General features: G+C 40.3%; 1 protein-coding gene across 1 annotated transcript in view; it reads left to right on the forward strand.

Moving 5' to 3' along the window:
- SLC27A6 (solute carrier family 27 member 6) overlaps window positions 1-22344 on the forward strand; it is a 239303-nt gene that overhangs the window by 150555 nt on the left and 66404 nt on the right. Inside the window, exon 5 of the mRNA XM_053701645.1 lies at window positions 10559-10753. Coding sequence (XP_053557620.1) covers window positions 10559-10753 — 195 coding nt within the window. The remainder of the gene's footprint in view (window positions 1-10558; window positions 10754-22344) is intronic.

Consider the following 22344-nt stretch of genomic DNA (forward strand, 5'->3'; position numbering starts at 1 on the left):
ACTGTGGCATACATCAATCATCAAGGAGGGACTCACAGTCCTCTGGCTATGAAAGAAGTATCTCGAATTTTGGTTTGGGCGGAATCCAGCTCCTGTCTAATCTCTGCGGTTCATATCCCAGGTATAGACAATTGGGAAGCGGATTATCTCAGTCGCCAAACGTTGCATCCGGGCGAATGGTCTCTTCACCCAGAGGTATTTCTTCAGATTGTTCAAATGTGGGAATTTCCAGAAATAGATTTGATGGCGTCTCATCTAAACAAGAAACGTCCCAGGTATCTGTCCAGATCCCGGGATCCTCAGGCGGAGGCAGTGGATGCATTATCACTTCCTTGGAAGTATCATCCTGCCTATATCTTTCCGCCTCTAGTTCTTCTTCCAAGAGTAATCTCCAAGATTCTGAAGGAATGCTCGTTTGTTCTGCTGGTAGCTCCGGCATGGCCTCACAGGTTTTGGTATGCGGATCTTGTCCGGATGGCCTCTTGCCAACCGTGGACTCTTCCGTTAAGACCAGACCTTCTGTCTCAAGGTCCTTTTTTCCATCAGGATCTGAAATCCTTAAATTTAAAGGTATGGAGATTGAACGCTTGATTCTTGGTCAAAGAGGTTTCTCTGACTCTGTGATTAATACTATGTTACAGGCTCGTAAATCTGTATCTAGAGAGATATATTATAGAGTCTGGAAGACTTATATTTCTTGGTGTCTTTCTCATAATTTTTCTTGGCATTCTTTTAGAATACCGAGAATATTACAGTTTCTTCAGGATGGTTTAGATAAGGGTTTGTCCGCAAGTTCCTTGAAAGGACAAATCTCTGCTCTTTCTGTTCTTTTTCACAGAAAGATTGCTATTCTTCCTGATATTCATTGTTTTGTACAAGCTTTGGTTCATATAAAGCCTGTCATTAAGTCAATTTCTCCTCCTTGGAGTTTGAATTTGGTTCTGGGGGCTCTTCAAGCTCCTCCATTTGAACCTATGCATTCATTGGACATTAAATTACTTTCTTGGAAAGTTTTGTTCCTTTTGGCCATCTCTTCTGCCAGAAGAGTTTCTGAATTATCTGCTCTTTCTTGTGAGTCTCCTTTTCTAAATTTTCATCAGGATAAGGCGGTGTTGCGAACTTCTTTTGAATTTTTACCTAAAGTTGTGAATTCCAACAACATTAGTAGAGAAATTGTGGTTCCTTCATTATGTCCTAATCCTAAGAATTCTAAGGAGAAATCGTTGCATTCTTTGGATGTTGTTAGAGCTTTGAAATATTATGTTGAAGCTACTAAATCTTTCCGAAAGACTTCTAGTCTATTTGTTATCTTTTCCGGTTCTAGAAAAGGCCAGAAAGCTTCTGCCATTTCTTTGGCATCTTGGTTGAAATCTTTAATTCATCTTGCCTATGTTGAGTCGGGTAAAACTCCGCCTCAGAGGATTACAGCTCATTCTACTAGGTCAGTTTCTACTTCCTGGGCGTTTAGGAATGAAGCTTCGGTTGATCAGATTTGCAAAGCAGCAACTTGGTCCTCTTTGCATACTTTTACTAAATTCTACCATTTTGATGTATTTTCTTCTTCTGAAGCAGTTTTTGGTAGAAAAGTACTTCAGGCAGCGGTTTCAGTTTGAATCTTCTGCTTATGTTTTTCATTAAACTTTATTTTGGGTGTGGATTATTTTCAGCAGGAATTGGCTGTCTTTATTTTATCCCTCCCTCTCTAGTGACTCTTGTGTGGAAAGATCCACATCTTGGGTAATCATTATCCCATACGTCACTAGCTCATGGACTCTTGCTAATTACATGAAAGAAAACATAATTTATGTAAGAACTTACCTGATAAATTCATTTCTTTCATATTAGCAAGAGTCCATGAGGCCCGCCCTTTTTTTGTGGTGGTTATGATTTTGTATAAAGCACAATTATTCCAATTCCTTATTTTATATGCTTTCGCACTTTTTTATCACCCCACTTCTTGGCTATTCGTTAAACTGAATTGTGGGTGTGGTGAGGGGTGTATTTATAGGCATTTTGAGGTTTGGGAAACTTTGCCCCTCCTGGTAGGAATGTATATCCCATACGTCACTAGCTCATGGACTCTTGCTAATATGAAAGAAATGAATTTATCAGGTAAGTTCTTACATAAATTATGTTTTTGGCCTCCCAGGCAAAACTCGCAATACCGGTGCTATGGAAGTCCCATTGAAAAATGACTTTTTTAAAAGTGTGGTACTGACGTTGCATGACGGCCAAAAAAGTGTGTGGTACAGCTATACCTACAAGACTTGTAATAGCAGCAGTAGGGAAAAAGCAGCGTTATACTCATAACGCAAAACTCGTAATCTAGCTGATTGTTATTTTTCAGTGTCACGTTTACCGTTTACATCTTGCATTTATGTATTAGATTTTTATTGTCACTGTTATGTAATTGACTTTTATATAGGATCAATATGTATTCATATTTATATTATGATATGGAATTTGGTTTATTGTAGGTTTGAGCAATTAGGGTTTGGATTATGAGGGTTTACAACTCTGATTGGTAGACAGTGGTGTTTAATCATAAGCATTTTTTAACTTTTTATAAGCTGGATGAAACGGTGACTATTACACAGAGAAATACGTTGCTTATTTTATTGATTTCATTTAAATTTCCATCTGTCACGCTTGCTGTTGCTGGCCTGTTTGGGGTACTTTCTCATGCATAACTGTTCCCAGAGAAGGGTCAGTCTGGTGTTGTGGTGAGATGCTTACTAGTATTCCTGCGTGACTCCACATCTCCCCACCTGTGAGAGAAAGAGGTTCTGACAAGAGGACAAGACTTCTGGTCACGGGAGGCGAGACCGCTGTGTGGCTCGGAGGACCCAGTCTGCTGGTATTGCACGTTGGGTGCTTTCCAAAACACAAGTTGGCACTTTAGTTATGAATTTTGCCTCTTTTATGTTTTCTGATCACAAGATAGCTTTTAAAATGTTTGACCTTTTAATGTTTTTTTTTCCCCCATATTCAAAATGATAAAATGTGTTATACAAATCATAAAATATAAATCTATATGGTTTGCTAAATAGCGTCTTTTGGGCCACATGTGAACCGATGCACTATTTTTTGCGGCCACTGGGAAAAGCAGAACAAAGAGTGTGTGCCATAGCTGGGGGAGAGAAAAGGAGAACAAAGAGTGTGTGCCATAGCTGGGGGAGAGAAAAGGAGAACAAAGAGTGTGTGCCATAGCTGGGGGAGAGAAAAGGAGAACAAAGAGTGTGTGCCATAGCTGGGGGAGAGAAAAGGAGAACAAAGAGTGTGTGCCATAGCTGGGGGAGAGAAAAGGAGAACAAAGAGTGTGTGCCATAGCTGGGGGAGAGAAAAGGAGAACAAAGAGTGTGTGCCATAGCTGGGGGAGAGAAAAGGAGAACAAAGAGTGTGTGCCATAGCTGGGGGAGAGAAAAGGAGAAATATGGAAAACTGCACTGGACATTTTTAGGAAATGTATTATTATTTGTGTTTTTAATAGCTGTAAAGTTTATATGCGGAACTTTATATCGACAGTAAAGTCAAAATTAAACTTTCATGATTCAGATAGAGCATGCAATTTTAAACAACTTTCAAATTTACTTCTATTATCAAATTTGCTTTGTTCTCGTGCATTCTTTGTTGAAAAGCATGTCGTTATGCTCAGGGGCATGCACATGCCTGCAGCACTGTATGACAGCAGTTTTGTAACAATGAAGAATGAACCATGTAGACATAAGAGCTTGGAGCGTGCACATTACTTTAGCATTCTACAGCTGCAGTGTATAAGTTACTGTCAAGATTTAAGAAGCTCTGTTCGTGCCAAAATGCAAACTTCATGGTGGGAGGCTGTTGGGGACTTTCTTCGCTGTGCCTGCCTGAGATCAACTCGATAGAGTCTGGATTGCTCTGGTTGTGCAAATATATATAAAGCAGCCTAGGGGGCCGATTTTACCATTGTGTGGACGGGCATGATCCGTTGTAGCGGATCATGTCCGCCGCACATCGGATCATGTCGGCATTTATCGTTGCACAAGCATTCTTGTGAAATGCTTGTGCAATGCCGCACCCTGCAGATTCGCAGCCAACCAGGGGGTGTCAATCAACCTGATCGTATCTGATCGGGCTGATTGCTGTCCGCTGCCTTAGAGGTGGCGGACGAGTTAAGGAGCAGCGGTCTTAGGACCGCTGCTTTTTAACTCCTGTTTGAAACAGATGCATTAAAATCCATACGGGGCTTGTTAAATCGGCCCCTAAGTCTTTACTGTTTGCTCTGGCATTGGAGTCTTTCCTTTGTTTGTGTTCCTGGTTCCTGTTTGTTCTGTGCTGGATTTCCTGGCTCGTATCTGCATTTGGCCCACTTAGTACTTTTGCTTGGACTTTCCCCGTTGCAGCTTCAGTACCTTATTGCCTGCTGTGCCTATTTGCTTGTTCTATCTCCATCTCTGCCTTTGTTTGCTACTGCTTTCAGCCTGTATTCAGCATCCTGGTATCCTTTACTTGGCCCTTAAACAGGAACTCCCGTTGCCTGGTCCTGAAGCAGGCACTCCCTTGCTTGGCCCTGAAGTGAGCACTCCCTTACTTGGCCTGGAAGCTTGCACTCCTTTACTTGGCCCCAAAGCAGGCATCCCCTTACTTGGCCCCAAGGGGGCACTCCAGTGCTGAAGCGGGAACTCTTGAACTTGGCTCTTGTCTGTCTCAGCGTGCCCCTGGACAGCTTATACCAGCTGGCATCTGCAATTTCAGTTTGTACAGTTTGCTCCAGGTAACACTCGCCTGTCTCTGTTTTCCAATATAATCTCAGTAGTTTCAGGACATTAATCACTATCTGCCGGTGTAACGTTCTCCTAATAAACACGACTGTTATATATAACAAATAAAAATGTATCACAATAAAACAATTATAACACAAAACGTGATCAGATGAAAATAATAAAATTGTGTCAGAAAAGCATAGTAAAAATATCATACAGACCAAAGAAATAATAGAAAAGTCAAAAAGTCCTCTCTGTAAATCATACTGAGAGTCCTTATTGTAGATATTCCACAGTGGAGTTTCTCAAAAAGGATACAACCATAGCACAAATCTGTGTATTTGGTATAATCACAAATCCCACACTTGATCCATTCTACTCACGTGGTACAGAGCTTCAACAGCTCTGGTATAAGCACTTTATATAAAAACTCCCCCAATACAGCAACAAACCGCTAATAACACTATAGTGTGTAGGAATCCATGCAAACAGGACAACGTATTTCACACAGTGAAAAAGCCGGTGCCATGAATTACATTGACCTTTCCTTGTGATCTGTCTGTTCCAATTACTCTGTACAACGTAAGTAGAATGGCTCAGGTAAGGGATTTGTGATTCTACCATATATACAGATTTATGCTATTGTTGTATCTTACTTGTTTTTGAGGAACTCTCCTGTAGAATATCTACAATAAAGACTGTCAGTACATTTTACACAGAGGACTTTTTGGCTTTGCTATTATTTCTTTGGTCTATATGATATTTTTATTATGTTTTATTGATACAATTGTATTATTAGGACCGTTGTATATATTTGTATCTCCAGCTACTTCTGCCATTGGGCTCCATCGTTAGAGAGGCACAACCCTGACAGCAACAATGTATAACATTGCTAGAAGCTTTGATGCAAACTCTGCTGCCAGATGGCTAAAGACACAAGCATGTTCTTGAGATCACCTAGGATTACTCTTTTAAAAAAGGATACCAAGAGATCTGATAGAAGTAAATTGGAAAGTTGTTTAAAATGTCATGCTTTATCCAACCCATTTAAGTTTAATTTTGACTTTACTGTCCCTTTAAAGTTTTTAAAATATTGATCTGTGAATACTTGGATACAGGATACTCACGAAGAACATTGCCTGTCTGCATCACATAATAATGTATACTATAATTTTTTTTTTTTTTTTTTTTAAATATATTTTTTATTGAGGTAATGAATAACAGTAATACAACACAAAATATGCCCCGAAGCGGAACAGAAGTGATACGAGTAATTATGCAATTTGCATGTATCCAATAAGCTTGAAATAAGACAGTAAGGTATCGATTTGACATTTATAATCATTGTCTAACTAGAAACAGTATCATATACATATAAATGTTGGTTGATATTATTCAACATAGAAGGCTCAGTAGTAAGAGTATAGTCACTGATATGGGCTATGTCACTATTTCTAGGATTGTGATTAGAAAGTATAAACTAGTTGATGATAAATATAAGTAATTAGGACATATAACAATGAGACCTCTTTTTTTTATATATCAGATATCTAATGGTCCCTATAGTAACAAAAATCTAATGATGGTGACAGATAGGGAGTTAGTTTTTGTCTGGCCACTCATGGACCAGATTATGTGGGGGAAGAGAGTCCAGCGGACAAGAGCCGCTCAAAAGGGGGAAATCTGGGGGGGGCGGAGCCTATAGAAATGTGAATCTGGGGTGGCTGCAGGAGTTCTAAATGTATCTGCGTATAGGGTGTTTGGCGTGATTCTCTAAAGGGATTACCCATGGAAAATTATACCAGTATATACTGAGGGTAGATTGGCACAAGTACTTAGTCAGGTGTGGGGCCAGTGATGTGTGTAAAAAAGATAGGAAAGTGTGGGAGATATATAGGAAAGTTGTTAGCCAGGGGACTGTTTCCATGTGATTTTATTTCCATTAGCATTGGGCTATAATAGCGGGAGTCTTGTGAATGTAGAAGTGATAATAGCCGAATCAATTTTTCTACAAATATTCTGATACTGTCACATTAAGCATATATTCCAGCTCTCCTAACTCTTGCCACGATGTGAAAATTATTACTGAAAGTAGGATAATGTAATTAGAGAAAAGGGACTTCACCCTGAGTTGTATACTTGTATGAGTCTAAATAGGTAATGCAAGAATAGGTTATGTTCAAACATATATATATATATATAGACAGCAATAAACAAGAGCATGAGCAAAATATACATGTGGCGATGCATTGTGAACCTCCTGGATGCTCGGCAATAGATGTTAACTGAGAACAAAGCATGCGTGCTACTCCATACACATGTATTATTAAAACTTATAATGTATATACAAGCAGCATTGAGTCAACTGTTGTATAGCTTATAAATGGAGATTAGCCCAAACCTGACTTGCTGTTAAACAGGGGTCTTGGGCGTATTTCTAGCGCAGAAGATTCTAATCCCCCAGCCATTGCTTATAAGAAAACAGGAGGTGGCTAAAAAAACAAACACATTTATCTGTAAATAGGAGATGACCAGCTAGTGCACTAATCATAACAACAGATTATAAGCCATAATTCATTAATTCAGCTTATGCAGTTAGTGTATAAGAAAAACACAAGGTATTAGTCAGGTCATGGATCCTTTTATGTTTTATAACACTATTTTAGAGATTCTTATGTAACTCCAAGGATAATACTGTATGCTATGTTGATATGACAACAAACGCTGAATGTAGTTCGCTGTCTAGACATGTGAAATTAGAGATCATAGACATTTTAAGGGAATGTATGTGTTATCCACGTGTAATATATTGAGCTAGTGCGATAGGAATGCTGGGAGGTTATACTGTTAGAGATAGGGGTAATTAGACCTAGTGCAGGGCACTCAAATGACCAGCATAGTACAGGTTTGGAATCAAAGCATGACAGGAGTGGAGGAACCATCATATCAAGACATATCCCAATCTTTGGCTAATAAAAAGTAAAAACATTAGTAAATAGAAAATATACTAGACCTTATGTATTATAACTCTAATTTCAGATAGCAGACAGTTTAAAAGTTGCCACAAAACAGGAGAAACATGTGCAAGAGGTATTCAAAGCAGTTCAATTCTTAACAATCAGCTTGTGGGTAGTCAGAAGATCATCCGGTTAAGCCCTCAAATCCAACCTGAAACACCAGGTAGTTCAGCCGATGCCCACTCTCCTACAAAAACTTTCACACTTAGGGCAGTTAACTGTGTTCAGACACCTTCGCAGTTGAAAGTCAAGACGCAGGGCAAATAAATTAATCGAATCCCAACTGTGATGGGCCGATTTTCTTGTAGGTTCAGATCTCTGAATTTCTTCAATCTTGGCTCTGGTATTTTCACATTGCATTGGCTCTCTATAGATCGCCGCATGGCGATAATTCGCTGCCGTTTCCTGGGGCCTGCCATGCAATAACTCCATACTGGTTACGGGAACTCCATGTGGCTCCTTGAAATAACTAGAGGTCTGTGAGCTTGAGCCGACCTGTCCATCCGGTTCCAAAGCGGTTTCTATCCATTCTGGCATCCTCGGAGGTTTAACTAGTGGATCATTCCTTATTCTTATGTTATTGTGTGTCGGTGGTGTTGGCTGATCAAAGGCCGGCCACCTCCTAGAGCAGGTAGTTCCATCCACTAGTTCCGATGCGGTAGTATAATCTCTCAGAGGGGGCCTGCATACCGCATTGTCCACAGGGAGCGGACTAGTTCCCTCTTCCATATCAGGTAGGGTCCAGGTTGCCATAAGTACCTCCTGTGCCGGAACATTAGTCGCCTCCTCTACACCCCTGTTAGGATCAATCAGGGGAACTGGCGCAGCTAGTGTCAGGATTTGGCAAAGTTCATTTTTTAGTTCAGCGAAATGGCGGTACAAGATATCCTGTACCTCGGCTTCCCAAACGTCGAGCGCAGCTGTGATCTCTCTAGGTCCAGACATATTTAAGAGTGTATAAGTTTTAGAGACCTACTTTGTGGCTTTGTGAGGCCCCAAATAGGCAACAGTCTCGTGTCACGACCAAGATGTACAGACAGAGTAAAGGAGATTGAGATTTACCACTGTATACTTAGGTCGTGCTTAGTATAGTTTCTTAAAGATATAAAGAGCTTAGTTTAAGCTTTAGCTTCCAGAAATAAGTTAAATAGCTCAATATTGTAGCATAATGTCAGGAGCTCCGTTGAAACACAACCTGTTGCTCCGGCTGTAGGCTCCGCCCCCCCCTTTTGTTTTTGTTTTGACCATTAGATTGAAGCTATGCCATCATTTTAAAGCTTTTCGGAGAGTAGGGATTCCTATAAGCATTATAAAGCTCTCTGACTTCCAAATTAAAAAAATATATATATGCATTTTATCATAACATAAAAATAACATGAAAATGTATAATCATTTGCCCAGTGCTTAGAAGTTCCTGCATTGAAACAGCTTCTTCATTATCTGATTTCTGCTAAGAAGCTTGTGTTACTATTAGAGTATGTTGGTAATTGCTGTTTGGGCTTGGCTTTTTGTTAAACAGGCTCTTTGTTTTGTAGTTAAACAATATCAAAGCCTCCACAATTTAACAGAATCCACGAATTTATGTAACTGTAAATCAGTAGTTCAGATATTAGCATTACTATAGATTTTGTGTGTACTTCCTTTTATTTACAAGACCACCAGATAAACAAACAATAATGACTGGTACACTGGATTTTGAAAGTGCTTTATTGTGCACAGAAAGCACTTTGCTTGCGCCTGTATTGTTTGGTGAGAGTATGCTTCTTATACACACAAAAGTATGTGGACTCCCCTACTAATTATTGAATTCAAGCGTTTCAGCCACATCTATTTCTATCAGGTGCACAGTGGGTTGAACTGAAGAGCTCACTGACTTAAAACGTGGCATTGTCATAAAATGCCACCTTTGCCTCAAGTCAGTTGATGAAAATTTGTCCTACTAGATCTGTGCTGCTATTGTGAAGTGGAAAGGTCTAGCAGCAACACCCCAGACTCAAACTGGTAGACAACTAAAATCACAGAGCAGAGCTGCAGAGCACATAATGTGTAGATATCACCTATCATCTGTTGTATCACTCACTGCAGAGTTCCAAGCTGTCTTTGGAAGCAACATCAGCACAAGAACTGTGCATCGGAAGCTTTATAAAATGGGTTTCCATGACCAAGCAGCATTACATAAGTCTAACATTATTTAAACACACCATCACTTCCAACTTTTGGCAACAGTTTGGTGAAGGCCCTTTCCTGTTCCAGCATGGCTGTGCCCTTGTTCACAAAACGAGGTCTATAAAGACATAATTTAATATGTTTTGTGTGGAATTATTCAAGTGGCCTACATAGAGCCCGGACTTTAACCCCAAAGAACACATCTGGGATGAATTAGATTGGATGCAGATTGCATGCCAGGCTTTCTCTTCCATCATCATTGCCTGATCCCACAATGCTCTTTTGGCTTAATGGGCACACATGCTCACAGACACACTCCAAAAGCTTGTGGAAAGCCTTCCAAGAAGTGTTGCGTCTGTTATAGCAGCAAAGGGGGGGGGGGGCAACTCCATATTAATAACCATGGTTTGGGTATGAGATGTTGAAAAAAGCTCATATAGGTGTGATGGTCAGATGCCCACATACTTTTAGCTATATAGTGTTTAAATAACTTTAATAATTTCATAAGCTCTATGGTGTTTTCCAGGGAATGATGCTGTTTTTTTGTTCATTTTTTTTTTATTTTTTAAGAAAATAAATTAAAGTTTTCTATAAGACTTGAAAAAAAGCTAAATAATTTGCTCTAAATTACAGAGAGAAGGAGAAAAAGATCATAAGGTTCGCATGGCTGTTGGAAATGGGGTCCGTAGTGATGTATGGAAAGAGTTTATTGCACGTTTTGGTGACATAAAGATGTGTGAGCTGTATGGTGCTACTGAAGGTAACATTTGCTTCATGAATCATACAGGGAAAATTGGATCCGTTGGGCGCAGTAATTTCATTTACAAGGTAAGTTACCAGGAACAGGTTAAAGAGACCCCACCCTAATTATAATTGTGATCAGGTGCTGCCCAGTATAATAATAAACCAATACAGCTAGTCATTTTGTTTCTAATTTCAGATAATTATAAAGAGAACATATTATTTTTGTTTTCATTATTGTTTACTTTTATTTATTTATTTGCTTTACAATTAAACATGTTAACTTAATATAAACATATTTTCTCTTGTAAGATGTATCCAGTCCACGGGTTCATCCATTACTTGTGGGATATTCTCCTTCCCAACAGGAAGCTGCAAGAGGACACCCACAGCAGAGCTGTCTATATAGCTCCTCCCCTAACTGCCACCCCCAGTCATTCTCTTGCAGCTCTCGACAAGATAGGAAGTATCAAGAAATATGTGGTGACTTAGTGTAGTTTTACCTTCAATCAAAAGTTTATTTTTAAACGGTACCGGCGTTTTACTGTTTTACTCTCAGGCAGAAATTAGAAGAAGAATCTGCCTGGAGGTTGATGATCTTAGCGATTTGTAACTAAGGTCCATTGCTGTTCTCACGCATAACTGAAGAGTATGGGAAAGACTTCAGTTGGGGGAACGGTTTGCAGATTACCTGCTTTGAGGTATGTTCAGTATATTTATTTCTAGAGAGATGATAAGATCTAGAAAATGCTGACAGAGCCTTGTATAATTGAGGTAAGCCTGATGCAGTGATTTAACAATGACTGGGATCATACTTACAAAATTAATGTTCATGTTAATACTCATATTTCTTCGTGACAAAACGTTTACATGTTATATAGAAAGAACTTTTTTCTCTGAGTCTGATAAATCGTTTTTTGGGGCCTAGTTTCCACATGGCTAGTCAGATACTCCTAGGAGTATTTTCTTAAGGCCCTCTGACATCGAGTGCATGGTGGGAGGGGCCTATTTTCGCGCTCTAGATGCGCAGTTCATATTCAGACTGAGACACCCAGCTTCCCTAAAGGAGTCCTCTGGCATCTGAGGACCACTATAGAGGGCTTATTTCTTTCCTAAATCGTATTTGAGGGCAGGTAGGAGCCACAGCAGAGCTGTGGCAAGGTGTTTAACTGTTTATTAACGTTTTTTTAACGTTTTTCAAATCCGGTTTGGGGCCTAAAGGGTTAATTATCCATTTGCAAGTGGGTGCAATGCTGCTTTAGTCCCGTATACACACTGTAAAAATTTCGAAGAGTATACTACTTTTTAACACTGTTTTGCAGTTTATGTGATAGTTTTTTTCTCTTAAAGGCACAGTACCGTTTTTATTTAATTGCTGTTTCACATTTATTAAAGTGTTTTCCAAGCTTGCTGGTCTCATTACTAGTCTGTTAAACATGTCTGACATAGAGGAAACTCCTTGTTCAATATTTTTAGAAGCCATTGTGGAACCCCCTCTTAGAATGTGTACCAAATGTACTGAAATTTCTATAACTTATAAAGACCATATTATGGCATTTAAAGATTTATCACCAGAGGTTTCTCAGACTGACAAAAGGGAGGTTATGCCATCTAGCTCTCCCCACGTGTCAAAACCTATAACTCCTGCTCAAGTGACGCCAAGTACATCTAGCGCGTCCAATGCGTTTACCTTACAAGACATGGTGGCAGTTATGACTAATACCCTCACAGAGGTATTGTCCAAACTGCCAGGGTTACAAGGAAAGCGAGACAGCTCTGGGGCTAGAACAAATACAGAGCTTTCTGACGCTTTAGTAGCTATGTCCGATATACCCTCACAATGCTCCAAAGCCGTGGCAAGGGATTTGCTATCTGAGGGTGAGATTTCAGATTCAGGGAAGACGTTACTTCAGTCAGATTCTGAAATGACAGCCTTTAAATTTAAGCTTGAACACCTCCGCTTATTGCTCAGGGAGGTTTTAGCGACTCTGGATGACTGTGACCCCATTGTAGTTCCAGAGAAATTGTGTAAAATGGACAAATACTTTGCAGTGCCTGTTTACACTGATGTTTTTCCAGTCCCTAAGAGGTTTTCGGAAAATATTACTAAGGAATGGGATAGACCAGGTGTGCCGTTCTCTCCCCCTCCTGTTTTTAAAAAGATGTTTCCCATAGATGCCGCCATACGGGACTCGTGGCAGACGGTCCCTAAGGTGGAGGGAGCAGTCTCTACCCTAGCTAAGCGTACAACTATCCCCGTCGAGGACAGTTGTGCTTTCTTAGATCCTATGGATAAAAAATTGAGGGTCTCCTTAAGAAAATTTTTATCCATCAGGGTTTTATTCTCCAGCCTCTTGCATGCATTGCCCCAGTTACTGCTGCAGCGGCTTTTTGGTTCGAGTCTCTTGAGGAGGCTCTACAGGTGGAGACCCCGTTTGATGATATTTTAGACAGGATTAAAGCTCTCAAGTAGCTAATTCCTTTATTTCTGACACCGTTTTTCATCTAACCAAAATAACGGCTAAGACTTCAGGTTTTGCCATTCTGGCGCGCAGGGCGCTATGGCTTAAGTCCTGGTCAGCAGACGTTACTTCAAAGTCTAAGCTTCTTAACATCCCCTTCAAAGGACAGACCCTATTCGGGCCGGGCCTGAAGGAGATCATTTCTGATATTACTGGAGGAAAAGGTCAAACAGAATAATTTTCGTTAATTTCTAAACTTCAAGAGTGGCTCAGCTTCCTCTAATGCAAAACAAGAGGGAAATTTCGCCCAGTCCAAACCAGTCTGGAGACCAAACCAGGCTTGGAACAAGGAGAAGCAGGCCAAAAAACCTGCTGCCGCCTCTAAGGCAGCATGAAGGAGTAGCCCCCGATCCGGGACCGGATCTAGTAGGGGGCAGACTTTCTCTCATCGCCCAGGCTTGGGCAAGAGACGTCCAGGATCCCTGGGCATTAGAGATTGTTTCCCAGGTATATCTTCTGGACTTCAAAGCTTCATCTCCAAAGGGGAGATTTCATCTCTCACAATTATCTGTAAACCAGATAAAGAGAGAGGCATTCTTACATTGTGTTCAAGACCTACTGGCTATGGGATTGATCCACCCAGTTCCAAGGGAGGAACAGGGGCAGGGCTTCTATTCAAATCTGTTTATAGTTCCCAAAAAAGAGGGAACTTTCAGACCAATCTTGGATCTCAAGATCCTAAACATATTTCTCAGAGTCCCATCCTTCAAGATGGAGACTATCCGAACCATCCTCCCTATGATCCAGGAGAGTCAATTTATGACTACCGTGGACTTAAAGGATGCTTATCTCCACATTCCGATTCACAGAGATCATCATCAGTTCCTTAGGTTCGCCTTCCTAGACAGGCATTACCAGTTTGTGGCTCTTCCCTTCGGGCTAGCCACGGCACCAAGAATCATTACGAAGGTTCTAGGGTCCCTACTGGCGGTTCTAAGGCCACGAGGCATAGCGATGACTCCTTACCTAGACAACATTCTGATACAGGCGCCGACTTTTCAAATCGCCAAGTCCCATGCAGACATTGTTCTGGCCTTTCTGAGGTCTCACGGGTGGAAGGTGAACGAAGAAAAGGGTTCTCTCTCCCCTCTCACAAGAGTTTCCTTCCTAGGAACACTGATTCAGTAGAAATGATTTTTTTTCTGACAGAGGTCAGAATATCAAAGCTTCTAACTTCTTGCCGTGTTCTTCATTCCACTTCTCGGCTGTCAGTGGCTCAGTGTATGGAAGTAATCGGCCTAATGGTAGCGGCAATGGACATAGTTCCGTTTGCCCGCCTACATCTCAGACCACTGCAACTTTGCATGCTCAATCAGTGGAATGGGGACTACACAGATTTGTCCCCTCTGCTAAATCTGGATCAAGAGACCAGGGATTCTCTTCTCTGGTGGTTATCTCGGGTCCATCTGTCCAGGGGAATGAGTTTCCGCAGGCCAGAGTGGACTATAGTGACGACAGATGCCAGCCTTCTGGGCTGGGGCGCAGTCTGGAACTCCCTGAAGGCTCAGGGTTTGTGGACTCGGGAGGAAGCCCTCCTTCCGATAAACATTCTGGAACTGAGAGCGATATTCAATGCTCTTCAGGCTTGGCCTCAACTAGCTGCGGTCAGGTTCATCAGATTTCAGTTGGACAATATCATGACTGTAGCCTATATCAACCATCAGGGGGGAACAAGAAGCCCCCTGGCAATGTTGGAGGTTTCAAAGATAATTCTATTGGCAGAGGTTCACTTTTGCCATCTCTCAGCTATCCATATCCCAGGAGTAGAGAACTGGGAGGCGGATTTTCTAAGTCGGCAGACTTTTCATCCAGGGGAGTGGGAGCTCCATCCGGAGGTATTTGCCCAGCTGATCCAACTATGGGGCAAACCAGAACTGGATCTGATGGCGTCTCGTCAGAACGCCAAGCTTCCTTGTTACGGGTCCAGGTCAAGGGTCCCCAGGCAGCGCTGATAGATGCTCTAGCAGTGTCCTGGTCCTTCAGCCTGGCTTATGTGTTCCCACCATTTCCTCTCCTCCCTTGTCTGATTGCCAAGATCAAGCAAGAGAGAGTTTCGGTGATTTTGATAGCACCTGCGTGGCCACGCAGGACTTGGTATGCAGATCTGGTGGACATGTCATCCTTTCCACCATGGACTCTGCCGCTGAGGCAGGACCTTCTACTTCAAGGCCCATTTAAACATCCAAATCTAATTTCTCTGCGGCTGACTGCTTGGAGATTGAACGCTTGATTTTATCAAAACGTGGTTTCTACGAGTCGGTCATTGATACCTTGATTCAGGCTCGAAAGCCTGTCACCAGGAAAATCTATCATAAGATATGGTGTAAATATCTTCATTGGTGTGAATCCAAGGGTTACTCATGGAGTAAGGTCAGGATTCCTAGGATATTATCCTTTCTCCAAGAAGGATTGGAGAAGGGATTGTCAGCTAGTTCCTTAAAGGGACAGATTTCTGCTCTGTCTATTCTTCTGCACAAGCGTCTGGCAGATGTTCCAGACGTTCAGGCGTTTTGTCAGGCTTTAGTTAGAATCAAGCCTGTGTTTAAACCTATTGCTCCGCCATGGAGTTTAAATTTAGTTCTTAAAGTTCTTCAAGGGGTTCAGTTTGAACCTCTGCATTCCATAGATATTCAAGCTTTTATCTTGGAAAGTTCTGTTTTTGGTAGCTATCTCTTCGGCTCGAAGAGTTTTTAGAGTTATCTGCCTTACAGTGTGATTCTCCTTATCTGATCTTCCATGCAGATAAGGTAGTTTTGTGTACCAAACCTGGGTTTCTTCCTAAGGTGGTATCTAATAAGAATATCAATCAGGAGATTGTTGTTCCATCACTGTATCCTAATCCTTCTTCAAAGAAGGAACGTCTATTACACAATCTTGACGTGGTTCGTGCTTTAAAGTTTTATTTACAAGCTACTAAGGATTTTCGTCAAACATCTGCATTGTTTGTTGTCTACTCTGGACAGAGGAGAGGCCAAAAGGCTTCGGCATCTTCTCTTTCTTTTTGGCTGAGAAGCATAATCCGTTTAGCTTATGAGACTGCTGGCCAGCAGCCTCCTGAAAGAATTACAGCTCATTCCACTAGAGTGGTAGCTTCCACATGGGCTTTTAAAAATGAGGCCTCTGTTGAACAGATTTGTAAGACGGCGACTTGGTCTTCGCTTCATACTTTTTCTAAATTCTACAAATTTGATACTTTTGCTTCCTCAGAGGCTATTTTTGGGAGATAGGTCTTGCAGGCAGTGGTGCCTTCCGTTTAAGTTCCTGCCTTGTCCCTCCCTTGTCCTTCCCTTCATCCGTGTCCTAAAGCTTTGGTATTGGTATCCCACAAGTAATGGATGAACCCGTGGACTAGATACACCTTACAAGAGAAAACAAAATTTATGCTTACCTGATAAATTTCTTTCTCTTGTGGTGTATCCAGTCCACGGCCCGCCCTGTCACTTTAAGGCAGGTGTTTTTTATTTTAAACTACAGTCACCACTGCACGCTATAGTTTTCTCCTTTTTTCTTGCTTGTCTTCGGTCGAATGACTGGGGGTGGCAGTTAGGGGAGGAGCTATATAGACAGCTCTGCTGTGGGTGTCCTCTTGCAGCTTCCTGTTGGGAAGGAGAATATCCCACAAGTAATGGATGAACCCTTGGACTGGATACACCACAAGAGAAAGAAATTTATCAGGTAAGCATAAATTTTGTTTTTATCACATTTTAACAAGAGTTATGCAGTTTACATGTAGATTGCAATGTCTGTATAATATGCCACTTTCATTTCCTATATTCTATGTACAGTATATGTATATATTTGTATAAAATATTTGAATATATGTTTTATATATAGTTTAAAAACAATTTCTTACAATTTAAAGGGACATTATCAAATTTAAATTGTTCATCGTATTGTTATCCTTGTTTGAAACTAGGCCTCTACAGGAACATATTTAGGTAGGAGCAGATGTGGTGCAGAATTTGCAACAATATGTGCAACAACTATTCGTACAGCCCTGCGCTAATACCAGAATCTGGTACAAGTTAATACTATAATAGTTTTACCAGAAAATGTAAGCATAGCCGACATTTCTTTAGTTTGCCCTATACTTATAATGGATAGTTCGAGTGCAGCACTTAATAGAGCTTTAAAAGTGAGTGCGACTGGAGACCTGAAGTAAAGTGTTAGGGCTAAAATAAGAGTATATCAAAACACATGTAAAACATATTAAAATAAAGTATTTCACTTGTCTTTATACATATTAAGAGTAACATATGTTTAAAATAATAAAGCATTTCAACCATGATTTTAAGAGTTATGTTATATTTCAAGGTGTTGGACTGGGGAGGGCTCAAGCTCAAGTGTCTGTGTGTATATGTGTGTATATATATATATATATATATATATATATATATATATATAAATATAAATATAAATTAAATATTTGCATAGGAAATTAGCACATCTATGTTACCAATGTACAAGAGAATTCTGGGTAAGTTATGCAAATTAGATATGCAAATTCTCAGTTTTTTTGCTTCAAAATACTGTTTTAACACAGCTATCCTTTTAACAGGATTATTGCAGCAAATCCTGTTAAAAGGATAGCTGTGTTAAAACAGTATTTTGAAGCAAAAAAACTGAGAATTTTCATATCTAATTTGCATAACTTACCCAGAATTCTCTTGTGCATTGGTAACATTGTATATGAGGTATTTCTGGGGAAAAGCAAGCGGGGATTCTTGCCTAGATGTGCTAATTTCCTATGCAAATATTTACATTAAATATTTACATTATTTTACATTAATTTTGAGACATGGAGGATTTTAATTTCAGTTTTTTATCTTCTCCCCATAATTTTAGTGAATATATATATATATATATATATATATACACACACAGGTAGCGCTCAGTTTACGCTCGGGTTAGGTTCCAGAAGGAATGGTTCGAAATCGAAACCACTGTAAATTGAAACCCAGTTTATAATGTAAGTCAAAGGGAAGTGAGGGAGTTAGGTTCGAGGCCCGTCTCAAAATTGACATAAGTAACACCTAATACATTATTTTTAAAGCTTTGAAATGAAGACTTTAAATGCTAAACAGCATTATAAACCTAATTAAATCATCACACAACAGACTGTATCATCAAACTAAGTTTAATGAACAAAAACATTTTTTTACTTGCATTTTTCTGCAAACAGTTCTCTGCATTGTTAGCATGTTAGATAATATTGGGTCTGCACCTATTCTAGGCATTTCAATCTGGAGTGATAAATAGGCAGTTAGGCACCCTCACCTCAAGCAGCTGGGCAGGAAGATGATAGGGAAGTGGCTACTAGATCTTGTTGCTCGATAGCTAGGAACTCAGCACTAGGAACACTAAAAGCGGAACCATAATAAGCCAATTTGTTTCCTTTCCGCTTATATTACGCATAGTACTCTGAAACAAATTGGCTTATTATGGTTCCGCTTTTAGTGTTCCTAGTGTATCGCGCATGCGCTAACGGCCGTGAATGCTCTTTGCATTGAAGTAGGAGAGATGGGATATCACTGGCAGCTAGTTTGAAGAAGAAGCTCTATACGTCACGGTTGGGGGAGTTAAGCAGTCATATTAGGACAACAATTTAGAAGTGATCGTAGAGGATTCAACAGTGAAGGCAGGAAGTAAGAGAAAGGGGGCACGTTGCAGCTTGATCTTTATTTTTAGTTTTTCAACATAGATTAATGTTGTGGGCAGTGTTGAATGTCCCTTTAACTAAATTATTCCTATTTAAAACAAAATACTTACCTATAAAATAAACCCTAAGCTAGCTACAATATAACTAATAGTTACATTGTAGTTATCTTAGGTTTTATTTTTATTTCACAGGCAAGTTTGTATTTATTTTAACTAGGTAGAATAGTTAGTAAATAGTTATTAACTATTTACTAGCTACCTAGCTAAAATAAATACAAATTTACCTGTAAAATAAAACCTAACCTGAGTTACACTAACACCTAACCTTACACTACAATTAAATAATTTACATTAATTAAAGGGACAGTCTACCATAGAATTGTTATTGTTTTAAAAGATATATAATCCCTTTATTACCCATTTCCCAGTTTTGCACAACCAACACTGTTATATTAATACACTTTTTACCTCTGTGATTACCTTGTATCTAGGAACCTTCTTCCAGCCACCTGATCACATGACTGTGACTGTTTATTATCTATTGTCTTAAATTTAGCATTGTATTGTGCTAGATCTTAAATAACCCCCTGTGCCTGAACACAGTGTTATCTATATGGCCCACGTGTACTTTCTGTCTCTTTGTGTTGAAAAGACAGTCAGCAGGGAGGAAGCAGGACCCGTTTGGTGGAGCTACCTAGTCGGGGTATCCATGGTATCCGTCACAACTCGCATTCTGCAGTGGGCGGAAGCTCACAATTGTCTCCTATCTGCAATCCACATTCCAGGGGTGGACAATTGGGAGGTGGATTTTCTGAGCAGACAGAATTTTTTCATCCCGGGGAGTAGGCTCTCCATTCGGAAGTGTTCTCAAGGATAATCCTCAGGTGGGGGGTTCTGGATTTGGATCCGATGGCGTCTCGTCAAAACGACAAACTTCCAAAGTATGGATCAAGGTCAAGAGATCCTCAGGCCGCTCTGATAGATGCTCTGACGGTTCCTTGGAATTTCGCTCTAGCATACTTGTTTCCTCCGTTTTCTCTCCTTGCACGAGTCATTGTAAGTATCAAACAGGAGAGAGCGTCTGTAAATCTAATAGCTCCTGACTGGCCTCACAGGATCTGGTTTGAGGACCTAGTCAAGATGTCATCTCTTGCCTATTTCTGTTTAGACGTTGTTTTTCTGAAGCGGTCATTGATACTATGCTTCAGGCTCGTAAAGCTGTTACTCTCAAATTTTACCATAAGGTATGGCGTAAATACCTTTTTTGGTGCAACGCTAAGGGTTTCTCCTGGAGCCGGGTGAGGATTCCTAGAATTTTATCTTTTTTTTTCAGGATGGCCTGGAGAAAGGTTTGTCAGTCAGTACTCTAAAGGGTCAGATTTCTGCACTGTCTATTCTTTTGCACAAACGTCTGGCAGATTTACCAGGTGTTAAAGCTTTTGTTCAGGCTCTGGTCAGAATCAGGCCTGTGTTTAATCTTGTTGCTCCTCCTTGGAGTCTTAACCTAGTTCCTAAAGTTTTGCAGCAGGCTCCATTTGAGCCGATGCATGTTATTAATATAAAATTGTTATCTTGGAAGGTTTTGTTTCTTCCGCAGAGTTTCTGAGCTTTCAGCTCTGCAGTGTGTGATTCACCGTACCTTGTTTTTCATGCAGATAAGTCGGTCCTTTGTACTAAATTGGGGGTTCTTCCTAAAGTAGTGTCAGATCAAAACATTAATCAGGAAATTGTTGTTCCTTCTTTTTGTCCTTATCCTTCTTCTCATAAGGAATGTCTTTTGCATAACCTGGATGTTGTGCGTGTTTTAAAATTTTACCTTCAAGCTACTAAAGATTTTCGGTAATCTTCTGCCCTGTTTGTTGTTTTCTCTGGAAAGCATAAGGGTCAGAAGGCCACTTCTACTACCCTTTCCCTCTAGTTAAGAAGTATGATTAGTTTTGCTTATAAAACAGCTGGACAGCAGCCTCCTGAGAAAATTACGGCTCATCCCACTAGGGCTATCTCCTCTTCTTGGGCTTTCAAAAATGAAGCCTCTGTGAAACAGATTTGCAAGGCAGCAACATGGTCCTCTTTGCATACTTTTTCCAAATTCTACAAATTTGATACTTTTGCCTTGGCTGAGGCCTGTTTTGGGAGAAATGTTTTTCAAGCGGTGGTGCCTTCGTTTTAGGTCCTCCTGCCTTGTTCTTTTTCCCTTTTCATTCCGTGGAAGCTATTGGTTCCCACTAGTAACTGGAAAGATGTTGTGGACTCTCCATGCCATAGGAAAGAAAACAAAATTTATGCTTATCTGATACATTTCTTTCTTTCAGGGCATGGAGAGTCCACGATCCCACCCTCTTTTTTTAAATGATAATTTGGCAGTTTTTTTGAGTAAACCTCAGGCACCTCTATACCTCCTGTGTTTCTTCTTTTTTCCATTTTCCTTTGGCTGAACGACTGGGGATTATGAGTAAGGGAAGTTACACTTAGCAACTTTGCTGGGGTGCTCTTTGCCTCCTCCTGCTGGCCAGGAGTTTAATATCCCACTAGCAATTGGAATGACGTTGTGGATCTCCATGCCCAGAAAGAGAAATTTATCAGGTAAGCATATATTTAGTTTTTTCTTTTTTAACACACTTGGCTTTGGGGTTATTGCTCAAAAGACAGCCAGACGAGAAATTTTTAGCGTGCTGCATAGAGGTCTATTATGTGAGTGATTTAGCATGGCTACATTGTCCGACCTCCAGATGTTAGCTCAGACAAAGATTTTACTTTCCACATGTAATATAAATGTAACACTCGCAACCAGGGAAGCGCTCAGACACAGCAGCGTGTCGAATCCGATCACGTAACGTTCTTCACGTAGTAAACACACCCACTTTCTTGCTAGACGTCCTGATGACGTATGTACGTTCACTCATCTGCTCCGGTGCGAAGGAAAAAGGAGCGCTCCATCCACGCCCACCAAAGTAACACTGTAACAACAAAAGTCCAGCGCACCCGGCAGCAATGAGACTCAACAATTTGATATGCCTTGATATATACCTTTAATTCTGTTAGATGTTGATCACAGGGCTAGACAAAGCCAAATATGCCTGATGGCCAGACAGTCCAACACGCTAAAAGTAAGACAGCATATGACAGGCAGCAGTAAGGGAAAAGAAATAATGGTCAGACGCGTTTCCTTATGTTGTTACATAGCAATCCTCAGTGACCATGCCTGTTACCCACAATTCATTGCCTTTTATACACACCTGTGGTGCAATCATTAGCACTTTGAAAAAACCTAATTAGTGAGTAGCCAATAAAAAAGGAGGAAAATAGAAATGTGGGAAAAGGAGATCACTGTGGTAACAGTGCAACAAACATTTACAAGTGTATTGTCCAAAATGTCTAATACTTAAATAGATATACAGCAAAACAAAACACTACTCCTATCTGCAAAATAAGTCTAATAAATTTAAAAGTGTAATAACTTATACTGGCGTATAAGCATCTGATTTTGCAGAAAATGTA

The sequence above is a fragment of the Bombina bombina genome, chromosome 2 (assembly GCF_027579735.1).
Source record: "Bombina bombina isolate aBomBom1 chromosome 2, aBomBom1.pri, whole genome shotgun sequence".
Lineage (NCBI taxonomy): Eukaryota > Metazoa > Chordata > Amphibia > Anura > Bombinatoridae > Bombina > Bombina bombina.